The sequence below is a fragment of the Sceloporus occidentalis genome, unplaced genomic scaffold, assembly GCF_023333645.1.
Source record: "Sceloporus occidentalis isolate IW3139 unplaced genomic scaffold, rSceOcc1.0.p SCAF_7, whole genome shotgun sequence".
Classification (NCBI taxonomy): Eukaryota; Metazoa; Chordata; class Lepidosauria; order Squamata; family Phrynosomatidae; genus Sceloporus; species Sceloporus occidentalis.
Window position 1 is genome coordinate 15854308 of NW_028316987.1, and position 20055 is coordinate 15874362.

Sequence of the window (20055 nt, forward strand, 5' to 3'; positions counted from 1 at the left end):
GTCAACAGGAAGTTCTTCATTGGCTGGTACTTCCCACTGCACATATTCACTGATAACAGTTGGAGTTTTCTTGTATCAGCATCATAAGTAACTTTTTGGATTACAATTCCCCAGCCAACATGGGCATTCTGTGGTGTTTGACATATACCAGATATTGGAATCCAAAAAGTAACTTTCCCAGACTATGACAATAGTTTATCCTCCTTAACTAATTCTGCTGTTTGGCTATTGTGGCAACAGTTGGAGTCGTTCTGACTTGAACGTGTCATGTGTGGAAGTAACTGAAAAGTAGTGGCTGGGAAGAGAGTTTCATTTGAAGAACTGGGCTTCAGTCTCTCCAGATGACCTGGCTGCACATCATTTGGGAAAACTGGGGGCTCCAGCACCTTATGGTTTTGCCATAGATAAACGTGTGATTTGGTCTTGGATCATATAAGATTGGGTGTAGGCTATGGATAGCACTGTGTTTGGTAGGGCTATTTGGAAGGAGGGAGTTAATTCAGCTGGAAGACAGGACAAAGGCAGCATTCAAGAGCTGTGCAGGAGGATAATGTTTGTTTGGAGGAGACACTCTATTCTTTGAATTGTAGAGAATAGGTTCCTTGTAGGATTGTTTTGCATGGACTGGCACTTGCATGAATGAAGGAAGAGTGCAGCATGACTCAAATAATGGTGGTGGGGAGAACATTGGTATGGATGTGGAGTGGGATATGACGTGCACAACAGATGCCATTCTCTAGGGTACCCAGCAAATAGTGAAGGCATGTGCTGCTGGAACCTCAGAGTGGGCTCTACAAAGTGAATGGTATCCCACCTTGAGCCCCACACCCAAGATCTCCCCCTCCCGTAGAATTCATTGCTGGTATGTTATGTTATGGTATTGTATGTTATAAGTGCTCTACAGTACTGCATTTAAAGCAAGGCACATCTGACTCAGCTGCCACTGCTATTTTGGACACTGGAAGGAGGGAGAGGTTTGGGAGATAGTAGGGGAAAGTGTTTTAGGCCTTTGATTACTAATCCAAATAGATTACCACCTTTGTTCACGGTCTGCAACTTTTTCTCTGGAATTAATGAGCTTCTTCAGATGTCATCTTTTCCGCTTCCCCAGTTACTTGAACCACAAGCATTTTGAACTCTCTTGTTTTAGATTTATTTCTTTAATGGTGCCATATGCCATGAGTTTAACAATGCACATTTTGAGGAAAGGGTTGGTTGCAAAATTGAGATTCTTTCTTTGCCTATTTATTTTTGCCTTCTGTTGGGGAAGGTTATCCAGGGACTGCTAGACCCATGGGATAAAGGAATTCAGAGGAAACCATCTATATAAAACAATGGTCCAAGAATATGAAAAGAGTCATGAGGAAAACAAGGACCCTTTGCTAGGTGGGGAAAGAAATAATTGCCCCCTAATCTATTTGCAAATTCAAATGGCTCCCTTCTAGTTTATCCATAGGCACAACTGAGAGTGCTGAGCACGGAAAGTCCAAGTGAAGCTGCTCCTTCTTTCGTGACATTTCCAACAAACCTCCCCCTCTCCTCCTGTTCCCTGCCTGCACACCTTTTAAGTTCTGGCAGGAGCTGTGATGGCACCCCAAAAAATGGGGGTGGCAGGACCTCTCTACACCAAAGCTGTCCGGGATGGTAAGAAGATGTTGCATGCATGGCTGGGTTTTTGCATTACCGACCATGGCATGTGGCACAAAGACTTGGAGATGGTTAGGCCAAGATGTTCCCAGCTGAAGTTACCTGCTAACTCCCTTTCCCCCTCTCTCTTTCCTTCTCTTTCCTCGGCTTGCAAAGGAACATTCGCAGAGGAAGGTATGACCCAGCTCAGCAGGGCGTGTAGCATCGATTCTCACCACCGGCACTGCTCCATCACTCACCGCCTCCATTCCGCCACCTCCTTATTTGCTCCCCCACCTGCTCTCCTTTGCTTGCAGTATTCATGCAGTTGGCAGGGCCAGATCTCCTGCAGAAGTCCTTCTTGGCAAAGAGGATCTCGCTTTTGCCATCGCTTCTCCGTGTTCACCCATCCATTCGTCTGTCCATCCTGCCAGCAGCTTCAGCAGCAACATTTCATTCTCCCATTTTTTCTGTTGTGTTGTGTTGTGTTGTGAGGACCAATGTTTGGGGCATGAACAAATGGCAGGAGGAGTTAGTCTCCTGCGATTCTAAGGATTTTCTGTCATCTAATGTGGCATCTGGCCTGTTCCTACATCTGATGCTATGAGGTCCAATTGCTTGAGGCCCATCTCTCAAGCCCAGTTATTGACACACTAGTTTTTTGAGGTGATAAAACCAATAGTAAATTTTACAGAGGCTGGGAAAGTTACACTTTTGGACTACAATTCCCAGAATTCTGGACATGCCGGGTAGGAAGTTTCAGTCCAAAACACCCAAACTCTAGATTTTACTACACTTTCTACCATTTTTTTGGGGGGGGGGGGAATTAAGGTTTGCTTTCCTAGGGAGACCCTATATTTACTCCTCTCCATATTTTGGCTTACAACTCCTATTGTCCCTTGTCACTTACTGTGCTGGGTGAGGCTAATGGGAGCTGTAGGCCACAGCATCTGGAGGGCAAAAGGCTTTCTACCCTTGATTACAGTGAATGATGCAGTTTACATGGGATGAAGCAGACTGTGTCTACAAAATCTTATTTTACAAACTGCTTTCAGTTAGTCTCAAAGATCCCATTATGTAGTGCAGTACAATCTAGTGGTTCTCAGCCTTTGGTCCTCCAGATATTTTGAACTTCACTTCTAGACTCTGTCACCATTGGGTGTGTTGGAGGAGGCTTCTAGGAGCTGATGTCCAAAGACACATGGTAGATTAAAGGTTGAGAAACCCTGGCCTGTGGTGTTATGTGGCAGTCCAGACCTTGTATGTCCCATGGAGCATTTTGTTTCAACTGAGTCCCAAACTACAAGCGGCCTCAATTCTGTTGTTAGCATCAGTGTGAATAAGCCCATCAGTGGTAGCTTGGTAAGCCATCTCTTCCATTAAGTCAATTGGTCTATACTTGTTGGAGCTAACAGTTGGATGAGGTTCAGGATTTCCCTGCTTCCCCCCCAACTGTAGTGCTGGTGTTGAGAGCTGGAGCTATTCAACCAGCAGGACTATTTGACTGCTCAGTTTTGTCCTACCTCTACTACATTCCCAGGTTCAGGCTGAAAGGTATGGACACCCTATAGCCTTTCTCCATTGTGAAAGAAAGCAACTTTTTGAAAGCTATTTTGAATGGGAAAGCATACAACGTGGTAAGGGTCAAGCCAGCCTGTCTAGTTTGCTACTAAAGTCTCCCAGAATTCAGTACCTGTTTTTAAAAGGAAAAAGGGAAAATGAATGTCTACAGAATAAAGGAGGCTCATTCAAGCAGCTGCTATCCTAAAATGGAATAATTCATGAGACTAGTATGAATTGTACACAAATGTACATGTACTGGCTACAGTCACATTAAACTTTCAATGCACCATAGAAGAGACCCTGGAACAGTTGTTTTTTGACTCACAAAATGCTCCATGGGGAAAACTGGAATACATCCCCCCACAAGCTCAGTAGCAGAGAGGGTGAGGCCTGACCCACCATGTACAGACATACCATGATGGGATCTTACGTAAATAAGCCTTCTAATATAATTTGAGGAGAAGCAGAGGAAGGCAAAGGCAAATCCCCCTCAAGAAATCTTGGTACAGTAAGGTTTGAAAACAACTTGAAGATGAACAGCAATAACAGCAAAGTATTGTGCATTGGCTATGACAACTCACATGGTTAGGAAAATTTCCACATGAAGAAATAATATTGTTATTTATATTTCCTGCCTCTCCTTGCAGATTGAGATGGGATTACAGCAATAAAAACAACATTACAACAATTAAAAACTATAGTACCATATAAAATACATTCAATAAAACAGCGACATTACTATTAATACAATACATTAATAGTTATTAGATCTTCAGGACCAGACATCTTTCATCACGTAATTCCAATCTTCTCCAACCTGGAGTCCTCCAGATGTGTTGGACAATAAACCTCAACTCTCATTGGCCATACTAGCTGCAGATGATGTGAGATGTAGTTCTAACATATCTACCTTAGTTTTAAAATGTTTCATTCAGTACCCGTTAATGCTGGCTTGCCCAACTTGATGTTTTTCAGAGGTTTTGTATTGCAATTCCCATTAGCCTCAGCTGGCATGGCCAGTGGTTAGGGATTTTGGGATCCTTACGCCAAGCGCACTTGAAGGGCGATGTAATATGTGCCTGGACATGTCATCACAAAGTCTTAGTTCTTGCACGCAAAACCTAATTTCTTACCATGTTGGACTGCAAGTAGGCACTAAAGGGATTCAGTGTCTTCCGTGTTAAAAAATAAAAACCCCTGCACATAGCTAGATATTAGGGAAAGAATTAACTAGAACCGTTCCCTTTGGTGTGCAAATGTTTTTACGTGTGTGCAGAAAGGGGTTTTATTTTGGTATGGACTGGAGGAATATTTGATCCTGTGAATGGATGACCTGCAGTTACTCCCATGCTTATCTCCTAGCTGTACATTGCATACTATTGTTTTGTGAACGTGGCTTATCCATTCTGCTGGCATTCCTTCCATTTCATGGCATCCTGGTTCCTTGGCAGTTTAAAAGAGCCAGGGGTTGGTGGGGAGGGTACATATTGCCTTCAGCGATGTATGGGGGTTCTCAGTGTTGATCATGGGAAATATTTCATAGATGAAACAAGTGAGTTTGGTTTTGGTTTACTATTCAAAACAAATTCTTTTTTAAAAGCTTAAAATGGATATCCTTTTCTAAACTGTAGTAATATGGCTGCTATTTCTATTGCCTAGATCTCAGCCCAAAGGCATATCAAATGGTAAAAAGAAGAAAGTGCCACTGGCATACATCAAGTTCATTTCACAAGATAATGGGAGGGATCTCTGCCTATGCCAGATGAGAGGAGGTGCTCCCATTCAGAAGCAGGCTTTTCAAGGAATCAATAAATATCAGTTTAAAGAATTTGTAGGGTGGAAACTTGTCATGTAGTTAAGACCATCGTTACTAGGCCATTTTTAAACTAAAAAGCTACTGGAGAGATGTTGTTACCCAACATGAGTTGAATTGCTACCTTTAATGGCACCTTTGAAAGACAGATAAGCAGGTGGTCCTTACCAAAGCTTGGAGATGCAGATGGGAGAAACAACACTTGCTGGATTTCTGCCTACTACAAGCAGATGCTAAAGCAGGGATGGAAATCATGTGGCCCTCCAGAAGTGTTTGGCTATGGTGGCTGGGACTTGTGGTCCAACATTATCTGGAAGGTGCCATGATTCCTACACTAAAGGCTCAGGAAACACACCAAGACTTTTTGTTGCCTGAAGCACACCAGCAAGCAATGCTCCAGCCCCCCAAAAGCTCGAGATGCATAATGCCCATGGCTAACCTAGTTACTTTGGCATCTGAAGTACAAACATCTATAAACACCTCTCACTTGGAGTAAAAATAAAGGTTAAAATAAGTAACCATGTAGTGTCCTTTCATAACACCCAAAACCATCTGCCAGAGGTGGCCACCTTATTGCTTAATGGTAGGACTAGCCTGGCACAAGAGCCTGGCCAAGAAGAAAAGCTGATGGCCATATCTATGATCTGTTCTGATCAGAGCAGGTGTGGAAATATATATGTAGAGATGGAGGTTGTTGTGTGAACTACAGAGGACTAAGCGCTCTACATATAATAAGCAATATTTTCCCTTTTGGTTACGAACAGACTAGACGAGAGAGGATCCCTTTTGCTTATTTTTGCTTATGGTAAGAAGGAGTTTACATAATGCGTGCTTCCCACCACTTAGCTCCCAAACCTCATTTCCACACTTTCATAGAGCAGGAACATTTTTATCTCAGTATGTAGTATCTCATTGCTAAAGCTAACATTTTGAAAATATCAAGATTCAGCCTGTATTAAAAGAGGAGCTAGGCCCAGTTCCCAAGTAAGAGAGCCTTGCGCTGTCCACACAGCTTGATAGATACGAAACCAATAACCTGAAAATGTTTCAAACTATTACCTTAAAATTATGTTGAGACAGGTACTTGTAAAGCTGCATCTGATTATTAAATTTAATAACAACAGGAGTTCAACACCCAGAAATTTACCAGGTTTATCATTATCTTGCCTGCATCCCAGTGCATCTCATATTCCTAAGCTGCAAAATAGCTGTAACTAGCTGTAATACTGCAAAAAGGGGGATGAATGGGAAACCGCATACTTATTTTTTTCAAGCTTATATGAGTAATGAAGAATGACATGGAGAACTTTTTTTCCGCAGTAGCAATAGGAATTCCATAGGTAGAAAATATCAGGTAATGGAACTATTAACGTTGAAAGGTTTGAACAAAGATGACTAACAGCACACTCTTAAATGTTTGTAGTCAAAAAGAAGAATTACTTTCCATGGGATTTGCTGTCCAGTAAGTGAGTTACTGTGACTCCAGATTTAGAATTACTAGAAGTGTAGAATTCTGAATTAGCTGTTCACCTCGTCTAAAAATGTAGCCTTCCACCAGTACTGTGGAAGAGAGCTTGGGATGTCTACTTGTTTCTACACTGTTGACATTAAGAAAAGATGCAGTGGAGCAATTGGTTAAGATGCTACCTCTAGATTGCAAGATCGGCAGGTTGGCAGTTCAAGGCCCAGGTGCCGCATGATGGGGCGATTTTCTGTCACTAGTCTCAGCTTCTACCAATCTAGCAGTTCAAAAGCATGCAAATGCAAATAGATAAAAAGGTACCACTTTTCAGTGTGAAGTAACTGGCCACATGACCATCAGAGCAGTCCTCAGACAATGCTGTCACTTTGGCTTAGAAACGGAGATGAGCACCACTCCTAACAGTCGGTTACGACTAGACATTCATGTCAAGGGACTACCTTTACCTTTCTGTAAAATAGCTGTTGACAAGGCAGCGAAAAATCATTCTAAAGTGGGATAGATTAGCCGTTACACTTGGCTTTGGAGGATGACAATATATTTGCTAGATTCCCAAGACTGTCAAAGTCCTGGCCCAACAGAGTAGCAAAGCAGCTTAAGCGCAGCAGGTTGCAAACCTCATCTTTAGAGTGCCTTACCAAACACCTCCAAAAATCCGGGAATCATAGGAAGTCAGCTACAAATAGGATGGTGGTTATCTGAAGTGTTAAATACCTTGAAGGCATCAATTCAACCTGATTTTGGAAGCTAAGCCAGGTCCTGATTACGATTTTATGGAGGCCTGCCAAGGATAACTAAATGCTATGGGCTATATTTCAGAGCAAAACAATGGCAAACCACCTCTTAGTATTCCTAGCTTAAGAAAAACTTATGAAATTAATTAACTTACCATAAGTTAACAAACAACTTGAAGGCACATATACTCCCCACACCCACAGAGATACACCCACAGCCATGATACGCCCCCTTGCAGAGTATCTAATCCTCCACTGTTCACTAAACCATTTCCAAGTATTTACATACAGCATTCTAAAACTCTTTAAACCATTTCAAACATTTTATGCTGCCCTTAGTCCACTTGTTATTTCAGGGCAAGCTACCATACATAATCAGTAAACAAGAGCCTTGCAATTAACTTATAGCTGATTTCGATGCCATGGTAAACAATATGCCTACATTTTCATCTTTTAGCATTTTTTCCCCATTTGTAATACAAATGTACATCCTCCAAGGACAGGATTTGTCAATTTGATTTTCCCCCCTGCTTTGGTTGCATGAACATTTTTGAAACCCCCTATTTATATAAGAGAGGACAATAACACTATTGTTATGTTCTTTGTGATGTTCAGAAGTGTAAAGTGGCTGCTACAATGGTGCACTTAATAGAGTCAGCCCAAGCCATTGTGTGACCAGAGGTAAAGGACAAGATGGGATTCTTTCCCATTATACGCAAACATACTGTTCATGCTGAATCTGGCTGATGTACTGAGCCATCTTATTCCACTGCATCTAGAGGCAGCAGACTAGCTTGGGGTGCATGGCAAGTCATAGGTGCACATAAACACACACACAGGTTGTCCTCCAACTACCACTACACACCCCTAAGCCACCGAGGCAGCTGCCCTGTTCTTAAAAGCAACTGCTTTGCTTTGCCTAACAGTACAAAACACTTCAGAAGACCAAGAACAATTGTGCCTTCACAGTCATCACACATGCCCTCTGCAATGGCACACAAATTGAAAAGATTGTACAATCCGGACTGCAGCGTGGCAACACAGAAAGAGGAGAGCCGCTGTGGAACTGGTGGCTTTAGAGAGGAAAATATCTCCCGATGCCTCAATAATGTACTAAGTTGAGGGAGACAGCATGGAAATATTATTCTTTTGGACTACATCTCCCACAGTCTTGCAGCCAGCATGACCAATGTCTGGGTGTCTGTGGGAGCTCTAGTCCACAAAAGGAACATTTCCAAACCGAGGGAGAAAGGGTACATCTGGCTCTTTTAATCTCACTGGGGAATCATTGCAATCGCCTCCATGTTGCATTCTTCTCTTATTGGTGCACTGCCACTAAACTACCCCCCTTGCTTCTGTGTTACAGGTCGGGAGGGGCTTAGCCCCAACTCATAGCCCTGATCTTTGCGCTGCTGGGTCTGTATTCTCACGCCATAGGGTGGGGAGGAAGGTCAAGGGGCCTTCCTTTCCTCTTCCTGGTCAGCAAATAACCAACATCCCAAGCCACCAAGTCTTCCATTGCCTCTTGGATGGATGCGGGCAGGGGAGACACCCTCCCTTTTGGAGGGGGCAACCTGCCCTGCCCTGCCCTGCCTCACCTTGCACTGTGGGAACAAATCCCCCTGGACAACCTCCAGCCTTTATATCTTGCCGAATGCTCCATATGTCGTCTCCTCACAAGCTTTCCTGGGGGAACAGAAGGCTGAAACGGGATGCTGCTTTTACCCCTAATGGTTCTACATCTGTGCCTCACTTTGCTAAGCCCACCAAGGAATGTTCCATGTTGGATTCACCAAAAAGCCACGTAACAACCCGGGGGCATAGCATTGCTCCTGTCCTCAGCTTCTGTGCCTGGAAGACATCCCTTCTGCTCCTTCCCTTGAAGTGGACTGGGCCTTGGAGACCATTTGGAATGTGTGTGGAGTCAACTGGGCCATGTTTTCTTCCAGTCTCCCCACTCCATGCATCAGTGCCACCTATAGGCCCCACTATTTTGTTCTTGGAGAGGTGCATCTTACAACAGCACAAGCCTGCTTGTCAGCATGTGGCATATAGGCTCCACTTTTTAATGTCCACAAATCTAGCCACAGCAGTGACACAGGGAATTGCACCTTTTTGATCAGTGCTTGCAAAGGTGCTATCATGTATTAGTTCACTGGATCCATTTTCTCCCTTTTCATACGTCAGTTTCTAAAACCTTGAAAGAGGAATATATTCCCATGGTGCTGTTCACAAGCTGAACTACAGAAGTCAACCATCCTAGGTTTAGGAAGCAAAACATCACTGAAAGCAACTATAGATGTGTCAAGGCAGTGTTCTAAATAGGTCCATTTTGTAGCTAAGAAGAGCTCCAGATTAGTGAATGGGTCAATACTATAAATCCCTATTCCTGCCATTAGCATAATATCTCTCTAAGATGTTATATATTTCCCCCTCTTTACATAAGGTCATTATTAAGAGACTAACTTTAGAAAAGCCTCACCTAACAGAATTGCTCATATCAGAATGTGGCTTCAGGGACTTTGGTCCTTGAAGACAACTGGGTTTTAGTGGCTAGAATGGCTTCTCTGAAGCATGGCTTTCCTGCTATAATGCACAGGTGAAGCCCATGGAACTATGGGAGCCATGCCAATGGATTCAAATCAGATGCTTTAAAAAAATCATTGGTGAGCTCATAAATCCACTGATAAACTTTAGATTCATTTTCAAAAGGGAATCCATAGATACATTTGATCTTGTAGATCTTGTAGATCAAATCTACTAAATTAAAGGTCAAATGATCTTAAACAGATTCATGTATAGAAAAGCAGGTATTTGGGGTACCTAATATGCACAGCAGAGGCAGAAATTACTTTGTGCCCTTGTCCATTGTACATTACCTGCTTTCTCATACATGCGAGACATCATCAAAAATAATGATGTTGGAATTATGTTATTCTGTCCTCAAAATAATATCATTTGCACATGTTTGAAGCTGAGGCAGTTTCTGAGCCTGTGCAAAGTTCTGTTTCTTTGTCGTTGACTCTCCTCTCACATGCAGTTGATATTAAGATTTTTTCAAAGAAGTCATGTTAGTCTGTTGTAGCATAAAAAAGAAAAGGCGAGGGGAATTAAAAAAAGAAATCTAGAACATCTTTAGGACTAACTGTTATTTTGGTATGAGCTTTTGTAGACACAGATCCACATTCTCAGATGCAATGAGAGTGATATTAAAGCCTCAATATCAATCCATCATTGCAACTGAGGAAGTGGACTGATATCCATGAAAGCTTATGGCAAAATATAAGCCAGTTAGTCCCAATAGTCCTGCTAGGTTTCTTTTATTTATTTTTATTTATTTTTCTTCTCCTATTCTCTTTTCCCATGTAATGTTTCTAAAATGGTATTTTTCCACCTCAGGGCAAAACTAGATTTGATGTAGGAACAGCAACTGAATTGTAACTACCTGTCTTTCCATGCTGCAGCTAACTATAGCTGGGGATGGTGAACTAAATCAGGGAGATGGCTTAGGGTTTACTTCCTTCCCCCCACTATTAGTAGTCCCACACGTACCCAGTGGGAGCTTTTTGGCACTTGGGAAAGTGGTTATTATTTGTTGGACTGCAGCAACCCTCAGCAGTCACTGCCAACTACACCTCTGGCCTTCCCTTCTTCCAATGAAGACGCATGCCCAGTTCTGTGATTTACACAGTAACCTTGTGGGGAGTGGCGTGTGAATGTGAGATTTTTTTGGGTGGTGGTGGTGGTGATCCATTTTCTAAAATGAAGTGATTCTAGGTACAGGAAGGAAATATACAGATGGTTGCCTTTTCTTAAAGTGAGAAGAATGTAGACCTCAGTTAACGAAAAGGTGAGAATTGACAGTGTGGGGAAAAAAGCCCCCCTGTGTGCTCCACTGTCCAATGGTTGTACAGGTGGAGATGTTGGGAAGACTTCTACAATAGCACAAGGCTGGCCTAACCCTAGGCACCTACTACAGCTGCACCACGTAGCGCTTCTCTAAGACACCTCTAATAGCTTCTCTAAGACACCTCTAATAGATAGTTGGGGAGTAGTAGGCCAGACTCTTCTGGTTGAAAATTACAGCCCTATTAAGAAGAAATTAGCATTTCAGAGTAGCTAATAATCCCTTACAGGCAATTCTTTGCAAACATCTCTCCTCCCAACACTTGCAGGCAAGATGCCAATGGAAATGAGGCTTTAAGCTTCATAGAGTGGTGGTGGGTCTTTCCATCCTGATCATGATGTGGAGGGAGGGATAAACCTCTCATCCTCAATACTGTAATCAAGAAAACAATTATCCTATCCTCCATGCCCCTAATTACCGAAAGAAAAAAACAGAGACGTTCTGCATTAAGTGGTCAGTTTGGTATAGATACATGTCTAGAGTGCAGCTCCCATGCTGGCCATGCTGTGTAGGGGATTTTGGGGCATCATGTAATGTAAGGTTTGACATGGCTGTGCATTGTCCAACTGCAAGTAGTTACTAGTGTTAGTGCTCTTCTTCTTCAGCTGCTGAAATGCTCCACAAAATAGCAAGTCAAAGACAGAAGGGTACCTCCCTCCAAAGATAGCGATGATTTTGTAGGGAATGCTTGACCTAGGGTTGCCAAGTAGAAAACTGGAGAGGGCTCCTATACCTTTAATGGTAGCATGGAAGAGGGAACTTCAGCAGATGTTGTTTGTGGGTCAACAAGTTAACAAGCAACACCTGCCAAAATTCCCTTTGCTACAAAGCCATAAAAGGTACAGGAGGTCTGCTCCAGTTTTCACTTTGGCAATCCTAGCTCGATCTAATGGGGTGTGTCTAGATACTAGACAAGGTCCAATCACCGATCTTCTCCTTTTTAAAGTTTAAAACGATGACAGGGTATAATTTGATTGAGAAAGTTGTGAATGTGTTTTAGGGTTGCCAAAGTGAAAACTGGACACCTGGTTGTGTAGAAGATGAAATTTCAGCAAGTGTTGCTTGTTACCTGGTTCTGGGACAAGAGCACCTGAGGAAATTGTTCTACATGACCTTTCAAAGTACAGGAGCCCTGTCTAGGTTTTCAACTGACAACCATAGTCTGTACCTATTTCTCCCATTTAAATGCTCCTTAAAGATCCAGTTGCCAAGTAAGAGAAACATACAGGATACCAGATACATATCTCTGTGTTGGCTCATAAGGATTAACCAGCTATTTGTGGAATCAGGAAACAGAGGATGGGGAAATAGTACAAAGGAGAAAGAGTCTAAATAATCTCCCAGTCACATTTTTTTGATTTTATTCAAAGGATAGGCTCCCAATATGGATCTCTAAATGGCACGCTGCACTGCGTGGCTAGTGTGCAGTTTAACTTTCCAGGAAGCACACAAAAATAGTGGGTGGGTGTGTAAAAGGGGAGGATTAAAAAGAAAGGAAAATATAATGGGATGTTAAACTACATGGTATATGTCTTACTGAACTGTGTAGCTGAATACTCAGCATCTCATTTAATTTCACCCTGAAACAGATCAGTCTTTACAATAAGAAAAAATTCTAACCACCTCTCCAAATGAAGGACCATCCACTTGCTAGTTTCCCCAGGAGTCCTATTTCAGTACGGGGGCAGTATTTTAATAAGTGAGACAAAAAGTCCAAATACTTTTTCTTGAATGCGTTCAATGTTAAATAAGTTAAAGGTTGGGAAAGTTACCCTTTTGCACAATGACCCTCACAGTTCCTCAGCCAGTATGGCCTGGGAGTTGTCATGAAAAAGTAATTTTTCTAAGTTCTGGATTTTAAAACATATAACAACAATATCAGTTGTTCAGCTGAGATTGAGAAATTGGGGGCATACAGGCAAGCTCAATAGCCCAGGGGAACATTTGGCCTTCTTGGCTGTTACAATTCAGTCCGTTGTATCCCAGTTAACCATTTTGTTCATAGAGGGAAGAAAGACTCGCTCCGAGGGAGTGTGTTGTCAAACCGCCTCCCAACACAGTGGTTTGGGCATGGCTAAATCGATTTATCTGTAATACAACTGAGCTGTGAACATGGGGACACAATTTGTTTCATCCTCCCCAAAGTATGTTTTTACCCATGTTTTTTATCCTCAAGCTGCAGAAAATGTCAACACAGCAAGGGTATCCTGCCACCTCTGGGGCTGTTTTTCACACTACCTATTAATAGTACTGTGATAAACTCTCATGGCTACATCCTCTGGAATCCTGGGATTTATAGTTGAGGAGGCACTAGAGTGCTCTGACAGAGAATTCTATAGAGCCTTTCCCAACTACAAATCTATGGTTCCATAGAATGGAGCCATGACAGTTCAGGAGGAACTATAACTGGCAAGTGTGAAATAACTGGATAGTGTGAAAGGAGCCCTAAATGCAGACCAAAATACGTGATGTCCTCCCAACTTGCCCCATCTCCTAATACCGTCCCTCATCTTTCCCCTTCATTTCAAATTCAAGCCCTGTAGCTTCACAAAACAAAGTGCCGGGCAGTTAAAGGACCAAACCTACTCCACTACTTCCCCTTACATTTGCTACAACTCCTTCCCTCCTCACACTGTTGAGATGACAGCCACAGAGGAATGTTGCTGGTGGGATGTATAGTTTCCTTTGTCCCTCATTGAGGTCTGACTGTTTGCAAATTGACATTCTAAACAGGTAAGGCAATTTTCTCCTGGGACCAAAAGGCTGATTATTTTTGGAGGAGCAGAAAGGTTTGCAGGTTGCACAATAATGCGGGTTACCCAGAAGGTTGGCTGGGTGATTTTGGAATTGAGGCTTTGCTCAGGTATATCTGTTCTGTTGTGAAGTCATTTTGGGTGTGGATTTGGCTTAGATTGCCTTCTGAAATGCTGTGTGTGAATGTGTGTGTGTGTGTGTGTGAGAGAGAGAGAGAGAGAGAGACCATTGTGAGTGAGTGTGTGTGTGTGTGTGTGCAGAAATGTTTGTAGCTGCTGGTGCAATGGACAACTTGAACCCTTTTTTAACATTCGCACAGTAGCAAGGATCAAGGCTCCTAAAAACTTCCAGGCCGAGCTGTGAGGAAGAGGAAGAGCGGGACGGCTGCATTGCAAGAAAGAGCACAACTGCAAAGGAGGGTGTTGACTTTTGTGCTGTGGCTGTGCTCACCTCGGACCCCTGCCATCTCCAGCACTCTCTCCAGCCTGTGGAGACTTAAAACTCGAACTTCTCTTGCACATGGGTTGTACATATGGGCCTCCTTCTGAGTAGGGAGTCCTTGTCTACATATTGACTAACTCCAGTGCCACTTATAGGCACTCCTGTAGATACACATTGTACCTTCATTGCACACGCTGAATGTTGAAGGTTGGGCAAAGGAGATGGGGTTTCTAAGCCACCGAAGGTACCATTTGGGGTCTTCCACTCAGGCAAATGCCATCGGCTGGGTGCCAAGCCTTCTTGTTTTGTGTTCCCTGCTACGCTGCGCACATACCTGCTGATGTTTGCTCATTAATTTTTTGTATGAAGAGAGCTGTTTCAACTCTGCTCCTGACCCCTGAAATCCTGGCCATCAATAAAAAAGGGCCAATATTTTAAGGTTTGAATTCCTTCAGAATTCTGTTAATCTTAATGTATACTACAAGGAAAAACACTAAGATGCATCCAACTGCCATGTCTTAAGACTGAAAAGTAAAATCCTTTCCCACCCTTTACTTGGTTCAACTCTTCTTCTTCTTGACTTGCGTCTGACGTCTTGCGAAGTTTAATCTGTAGAGAAGTCGAACATTTCCAAGGATATCTGGTTTGAGCTAGCAAGTCAGGTCAGATTTTGCTTAGCCTGATCAGCTTGTTGAGGAGAAGAGTTCTTTTGAAGGGGTTCACCTGCAAATGATATTGTATCTGTGTTCAACTTTCAGGGGATATGGTAGCCCATTCAAGGACTTAGTGGTCCATTTTGCAATTTATGGCTGGGAACGCTTATTTTTGTTGTACATTCCAGTCCTATGCATGTTCACACAGGAGCACCTCTCACTGTATTAAATGGCAAGTAATTGTACTCGCATTGGATTGGTGCTTTCCTCTATATGTAGTGTTTCTAAAACATGAAATACTGGGGCTTAATTGTAACCCTGTGTTTGGTAGGCTTTCTTCTTAATTCACAGCTATTCGGAGAATGATTGAAGATATTCTGTGCTAAGATAAATGCTGATTCTGTATTGGCTTGATAACTCACTCTGCTTATGCTCAGTGAGAAGGTCTTTTTATGATTGTGCCACATGATGCAGGTTGAGCTGTCACAGATACAAACAAACAAAAAGGCTCAGGGCTAAATGAAGTCCCTATACCCTGCATCAGCCTATATAAAGCAAGGCAATCTCTTTTATTTGTCCCAGTTATTCTACAGGTAAACCTGGCATTAAAAAAACAAAAAGCCTTTACTCTCCTTCCAGTTATGGGTCTAAATTAAGTTTTCCATTCCAGTGATCTCTAGTGGATTTTTCTTCTATGGCATCTCAAATTTCCTTGACCAGGGATGGTAGTGGTTGCGATCCCTGTGGCATATAGGGGGCACCAGGTTGGCGAAAGCTGCCATACTACAGTGCTCAGTACCACACCAGCCATTTGGTTGGCCTTGCTTCCTGTGTTGGAATTCTCTCAGGTTCTTCCTGAAATAAAAATAATTACACAGATGCTTGTATTTGTTTATCTATGTATGCACATTATTTTTTTTAAAAAAATCCCATTTGAAGTTGTTCTGGATACCTTGAAGACACTTGTTCTCCTCTGAAAAGATGCACTTCCTATATATACCACAAAAACACATACTACTTTGGAATAATTTATTGCTTTTCAATCTGTTGCATAGATCTGCCCTTCTAATCTGACCTGTCTCCTTAGTGCCTCCTGATACATTTTTCTGCCTTGATTTCTGACTTCATAGCCCTTAAAATGACAGCCCTTCATACAGCACGAACCCTGAAGATGAAGAGCTTGTTTGGAAATAAACAGATGCATTATTTTCCCTGGTAACTGTCCTCCTCTCTGGGAACAGAACTGCCCACAGTAAAGATTAGCAAAAGATTAGCAAAAGACACCATAATGTCACCTTCAGACTTCATATTCTACTTGATGGAGTAAAAAGGCTTTTTATAGACTGGACACTCTGCTTTATTTTTGGAGTACTCTTGTGCACACAGGAAATGAATTTAGGTCCACAAATAATGCCAGATTTACAAACAAACAAATAAACACTCTTTAATGCTATAAAGCCTGTGGAACCTGACTTATAATTTAAGGCTTCCACATAACCATATCATCCAAGTAGACCATATTTTCAAACCTGTTTCAGCAAATGAGACCTTGAGCATTTGAAGATATGTTTCCTGAAATTGTCTGGTTCTGTCGGCTTTCCCCAGGATTTGGATGAACCTCTAACATCTTCTCTTATGCTTCCCAAAAGGGAGGTGGAAGGGGGAAATCTTGTTTTAGTTACTACTAAACAGAAAGTAGTCTAAGGCCCTTTACAAATGGGCATAAAGTACGGACTGGGTCCGTATTAGGGTTAGAAAGGGGCGTCCCTTCTGGACGCCCCTAACCCTAATAGGGACCCAGTCTGTACAAAATGGCGGCGCCCATTCCACACGGGGGCCGCCATCTTTATATAGCGGACGCACTGCATCTGCACGTCGCGCGGCACATATGACACTGCGAGTGTGCCATTGGCGCCTCGCGGTGTCATAACTGCCGCAAAGAGAAGCGCCATTTTGGTGCTTCTTTGCAGTGCGGAGGAGTCGCATGGTTTGGCTGCTGCGACTCCTCCACGCTGCAACCGGCAGCGGCACAAGACCGCCTCTTTTGGTCGGTCTGTAAAGAGCCTAAAGTAGCTTTTTATTAAAGCTGGAAATGAAATTCTGCAAGTATTAGTCAATTTACCACACCAGATTAATGTGCTCTTTTGGACTTTAGTCACACAAATCCTCCTCACTTCCAACAATTCAGACAGTGGGAAATGGTATATTCTCAAAATACAGGAAGAAATGTCAAACCAAATAGTTCAGGGTGCAGTTTTAAATAAGTGGGAATCAGTCCCACTGAAACCAATAAAACTTCTGGATAAATACATTTATTGAAATTTATCATGGAGGCTGCAATCATAAGCACATTTATATGGCCATTTGTTATTGTTTTGTATGCCTTCAAGTAGTTTTTAACTTTTGGAGACCCTCAGACAAACTTATCAGTGTTTTCTTGGCAAGATTTCTTCAGAGGAGATTTGCCTTTGCCTTACTCTGAGGCTGAGAGCATGTGACTTTCCCAAGGTTACCCAGTGGGTTCTACGTCCTCTCAAACTCAGTCGGTGTCCTTCCTAGAGCATTACTGCATGACATAAGAAAGCCAAGACATAGCAAGAAAAAAGCGTTTTTTCCTTGAAGTTTATTGCATGGGGGTTAAACCGCTCCCCAGCGCGTTCTAACGGGGGCGAGCGGGGGTGCGCACGGAACGCGATGGGCACCGGATGGGGCCCAAAACGCGACTTTATCGCACGGGGGGACACCGCCGCCACGCGTTCCCATCGCGTCCCAATTCGGTTCCAGAGGGCGCCATTTCTGGGGACGCTTTGAAACAGTCTCTCCACAGGCTGTTGAAGCACTTCCGTTCTCTTCCCAAGGGAGACTGCCATAAAAGTATGTCTTTTATTGCACTGGAAAAATATGTTTGGCAAAAGGCACACTTTTATGACTGTCTCCTTCTGGAAGTAGAATGGAAGTGCTACTACAGCATGTGGAGAGGCAAAGAGAAAGCCACATCTCTTGCTGCATCTTGGCTTTCTTTTATCATGCACTAAGGCTCTTAGTGAATAAATATACCGAAATACAGAGAGAGAGAGAGAGAGAGAGAGAGAGAGAGAGAGCCTTTCACATGTCAACAAGATGGCAGAAATTTTTCACAAGTTTCTGAGAACTGGAGAATGAAGCCACAATTTAGGAATTGTCAATCCCATAAATTAAGTAGAACATGCTTGCTTGACTCGTGCACTTTACAGATTGCCTTTCTCTTAATTTAATCTCAGAGAGAGTTAACAACAGGAGACTTGATTATGCAAGCCAAGGTACCAATTATATGGCTCACACATAGAAATGTTTCTTAGTAGGACAGGAAAAAGATGCTTATTCAGCTCTTTTGATAGTCACACTTCTCTGAATATTTTTATGACGTCCTGCTATAAAAAATGTCAGTATTAGTATTCAGGCAATATCTACACTTGGTGAAAATGTATCTTAATGAAGGCAACATACAAAAATGCATTAGGAAAAATTTATTTATAGAAATGCCTATATTAGGAAATAAAAGTAATATGAAATGTTGTACAACCCATGCATAAGCCCCATGGGGACCTCCATGGGACCTTTTATTAGAGAGGTCCAGTAGTTTAAAAAGCACAACAGGTCAACGCAACAGCTTCCAAGCCTAATATCCACTCTATGGATGCACACATATGTACGGACACTTTTCTTTCTTTGGCATAATCCTGCATTTCTTACAAAATTGGAACTAAAGGCTATAAGATTAGAAAATAGGTTTAAAAACCCAGAATAGATTATAATAGCAAAATTGAGAGCCTGTACAGACAGGCCAAAATAAAGCTACTTTGGAGGTATGCTGTGTAAATGATGCATGCATTCTAAAAGGCCAGCAGCTGTGCCAAAGCTGTGGTCCAGTCCTTAGGACTGAAACGTGGCTTTGGCATGGCTTCTGGACTCTTAGAACGCATGCATCATTTAAACAGCATACCACCAAAGTGTCCTGAAGCAGCTTTATTTTGGCCTGTCTGTATGGGCCCATAGTTAAACAAATTATAATATTAAAAAATAATTGAATCTGAATCAAATTAAAAAGCATACCACTTGTTTACACCCACCCATTTTTAATAAAAAATTGATAAAGTACTGGGTTAATCTCAGGGTGCCTGAGGATGGCACTGTGACCTCATATCCCTCTGCTGGGCTCTGACATTGGATATAGTGGCAGAAGAATGAATAGCAGCCTTGTGCCTAAAGGAACAACCAGGGGGAACCAAACACAGTCTTCAGCTTGTCTGAAGAAACAGCTAGGACTCTCCAGGAGTTTTCTTTCTGCTGGTCACTTTTAATTAATTATTAATTATATTGGTGAATTTAACCAGTGGGAATTTGAGGGCCCCTTGAGGGTTCAAGGTAAGTAAACCAGAAGTTCAAGAACAGGGTTTACATTTGAACCACAGCAGGATGGAATGTACCTCTAGAAGCTACGAAGTAATACAGAGCGCTTCTGAACATGTGCTAAATGTATTAGTCATGTTTGCTGCTTTTGAGCACACACTAGTAGCATAAACGAAACATTGACTGTGCCACTTAATTCTGTTTATGGCATGAGGATTAAGCATTCCTTAATTGTCACTGACTGAAATGAAAAAATCCCCTTGGCATCTTTAAAAAAACTGTTTTATGGAAGCATGACTTCTGTGCGCAAGAGCCTATGCATGACATGGACTTGGAAGGTGGTAGGGAGAAATACCCATGTTCTTGGCAGAATAATTTGTTTGTTTGTTAGTTTATTTATTTATTTATTTATTTTAAAAATGCCTGTTATTCATGAAAATTATCAGACGGGGAGAAATCGGGAAAGAAAAAAGCATACTTCCGGCAAAGTCGTGCAATTGCACTGAATATTTTCAGATGACATCATGCTTATCCAGGATTTAAGCCACGAAGATCCAGGAATACTCCAGCAGTTGCTGAAGCATTCCTGGATCTTCATGGGCTAAGTCCTGGATAGGTGCTATGTGTCTAAAAATCTTCAGCTCAACTGTGTAACTTTGCCAGGAATATGCCTTTTACACCTGGCTTTCCCCCCC

At 42.4% G+C, this 20055-nt stretch overlaps 1 protein-coding gene across 5 annotated transcripts in view; it reads left to right on the forward strand.

The window, feature by feature from the left end:
- Window positions 1-15848, forward strand: part of LOC149309265 (disintegrin and metalloproteinase domain-containing protein 11-like) — a 77510-nt gene extending 61662 nt beyond the window's left edge. Inside the window, exons 26-27 of one of the 5 annotated variants that reach the window (XM_089532071.1) lie at window positions 1804-1821; window positions 4849-5059. In XM_089532071.1, coding sequence (XP_089388197.1) covers window positions 1804-1821; window positions 4849-5044 — 214 coding nt within the window. In that variant the 3' untranslated portion in view covers window positions 5045-5059. Of the gene's footprint in view, window positions 1-1803; window positions 1901-4848; window positions 5060-8582; window positions 14097-14196 lie in introns of those variants that run through there. The other 4 variants (XM_089532073.1, XM_089532074.1, XM_089532075.1 and 1 more) reach the window with 4 other exon arrangements.
- Window positions 15849-20055: the final 4207 nt, after the last annotated feature.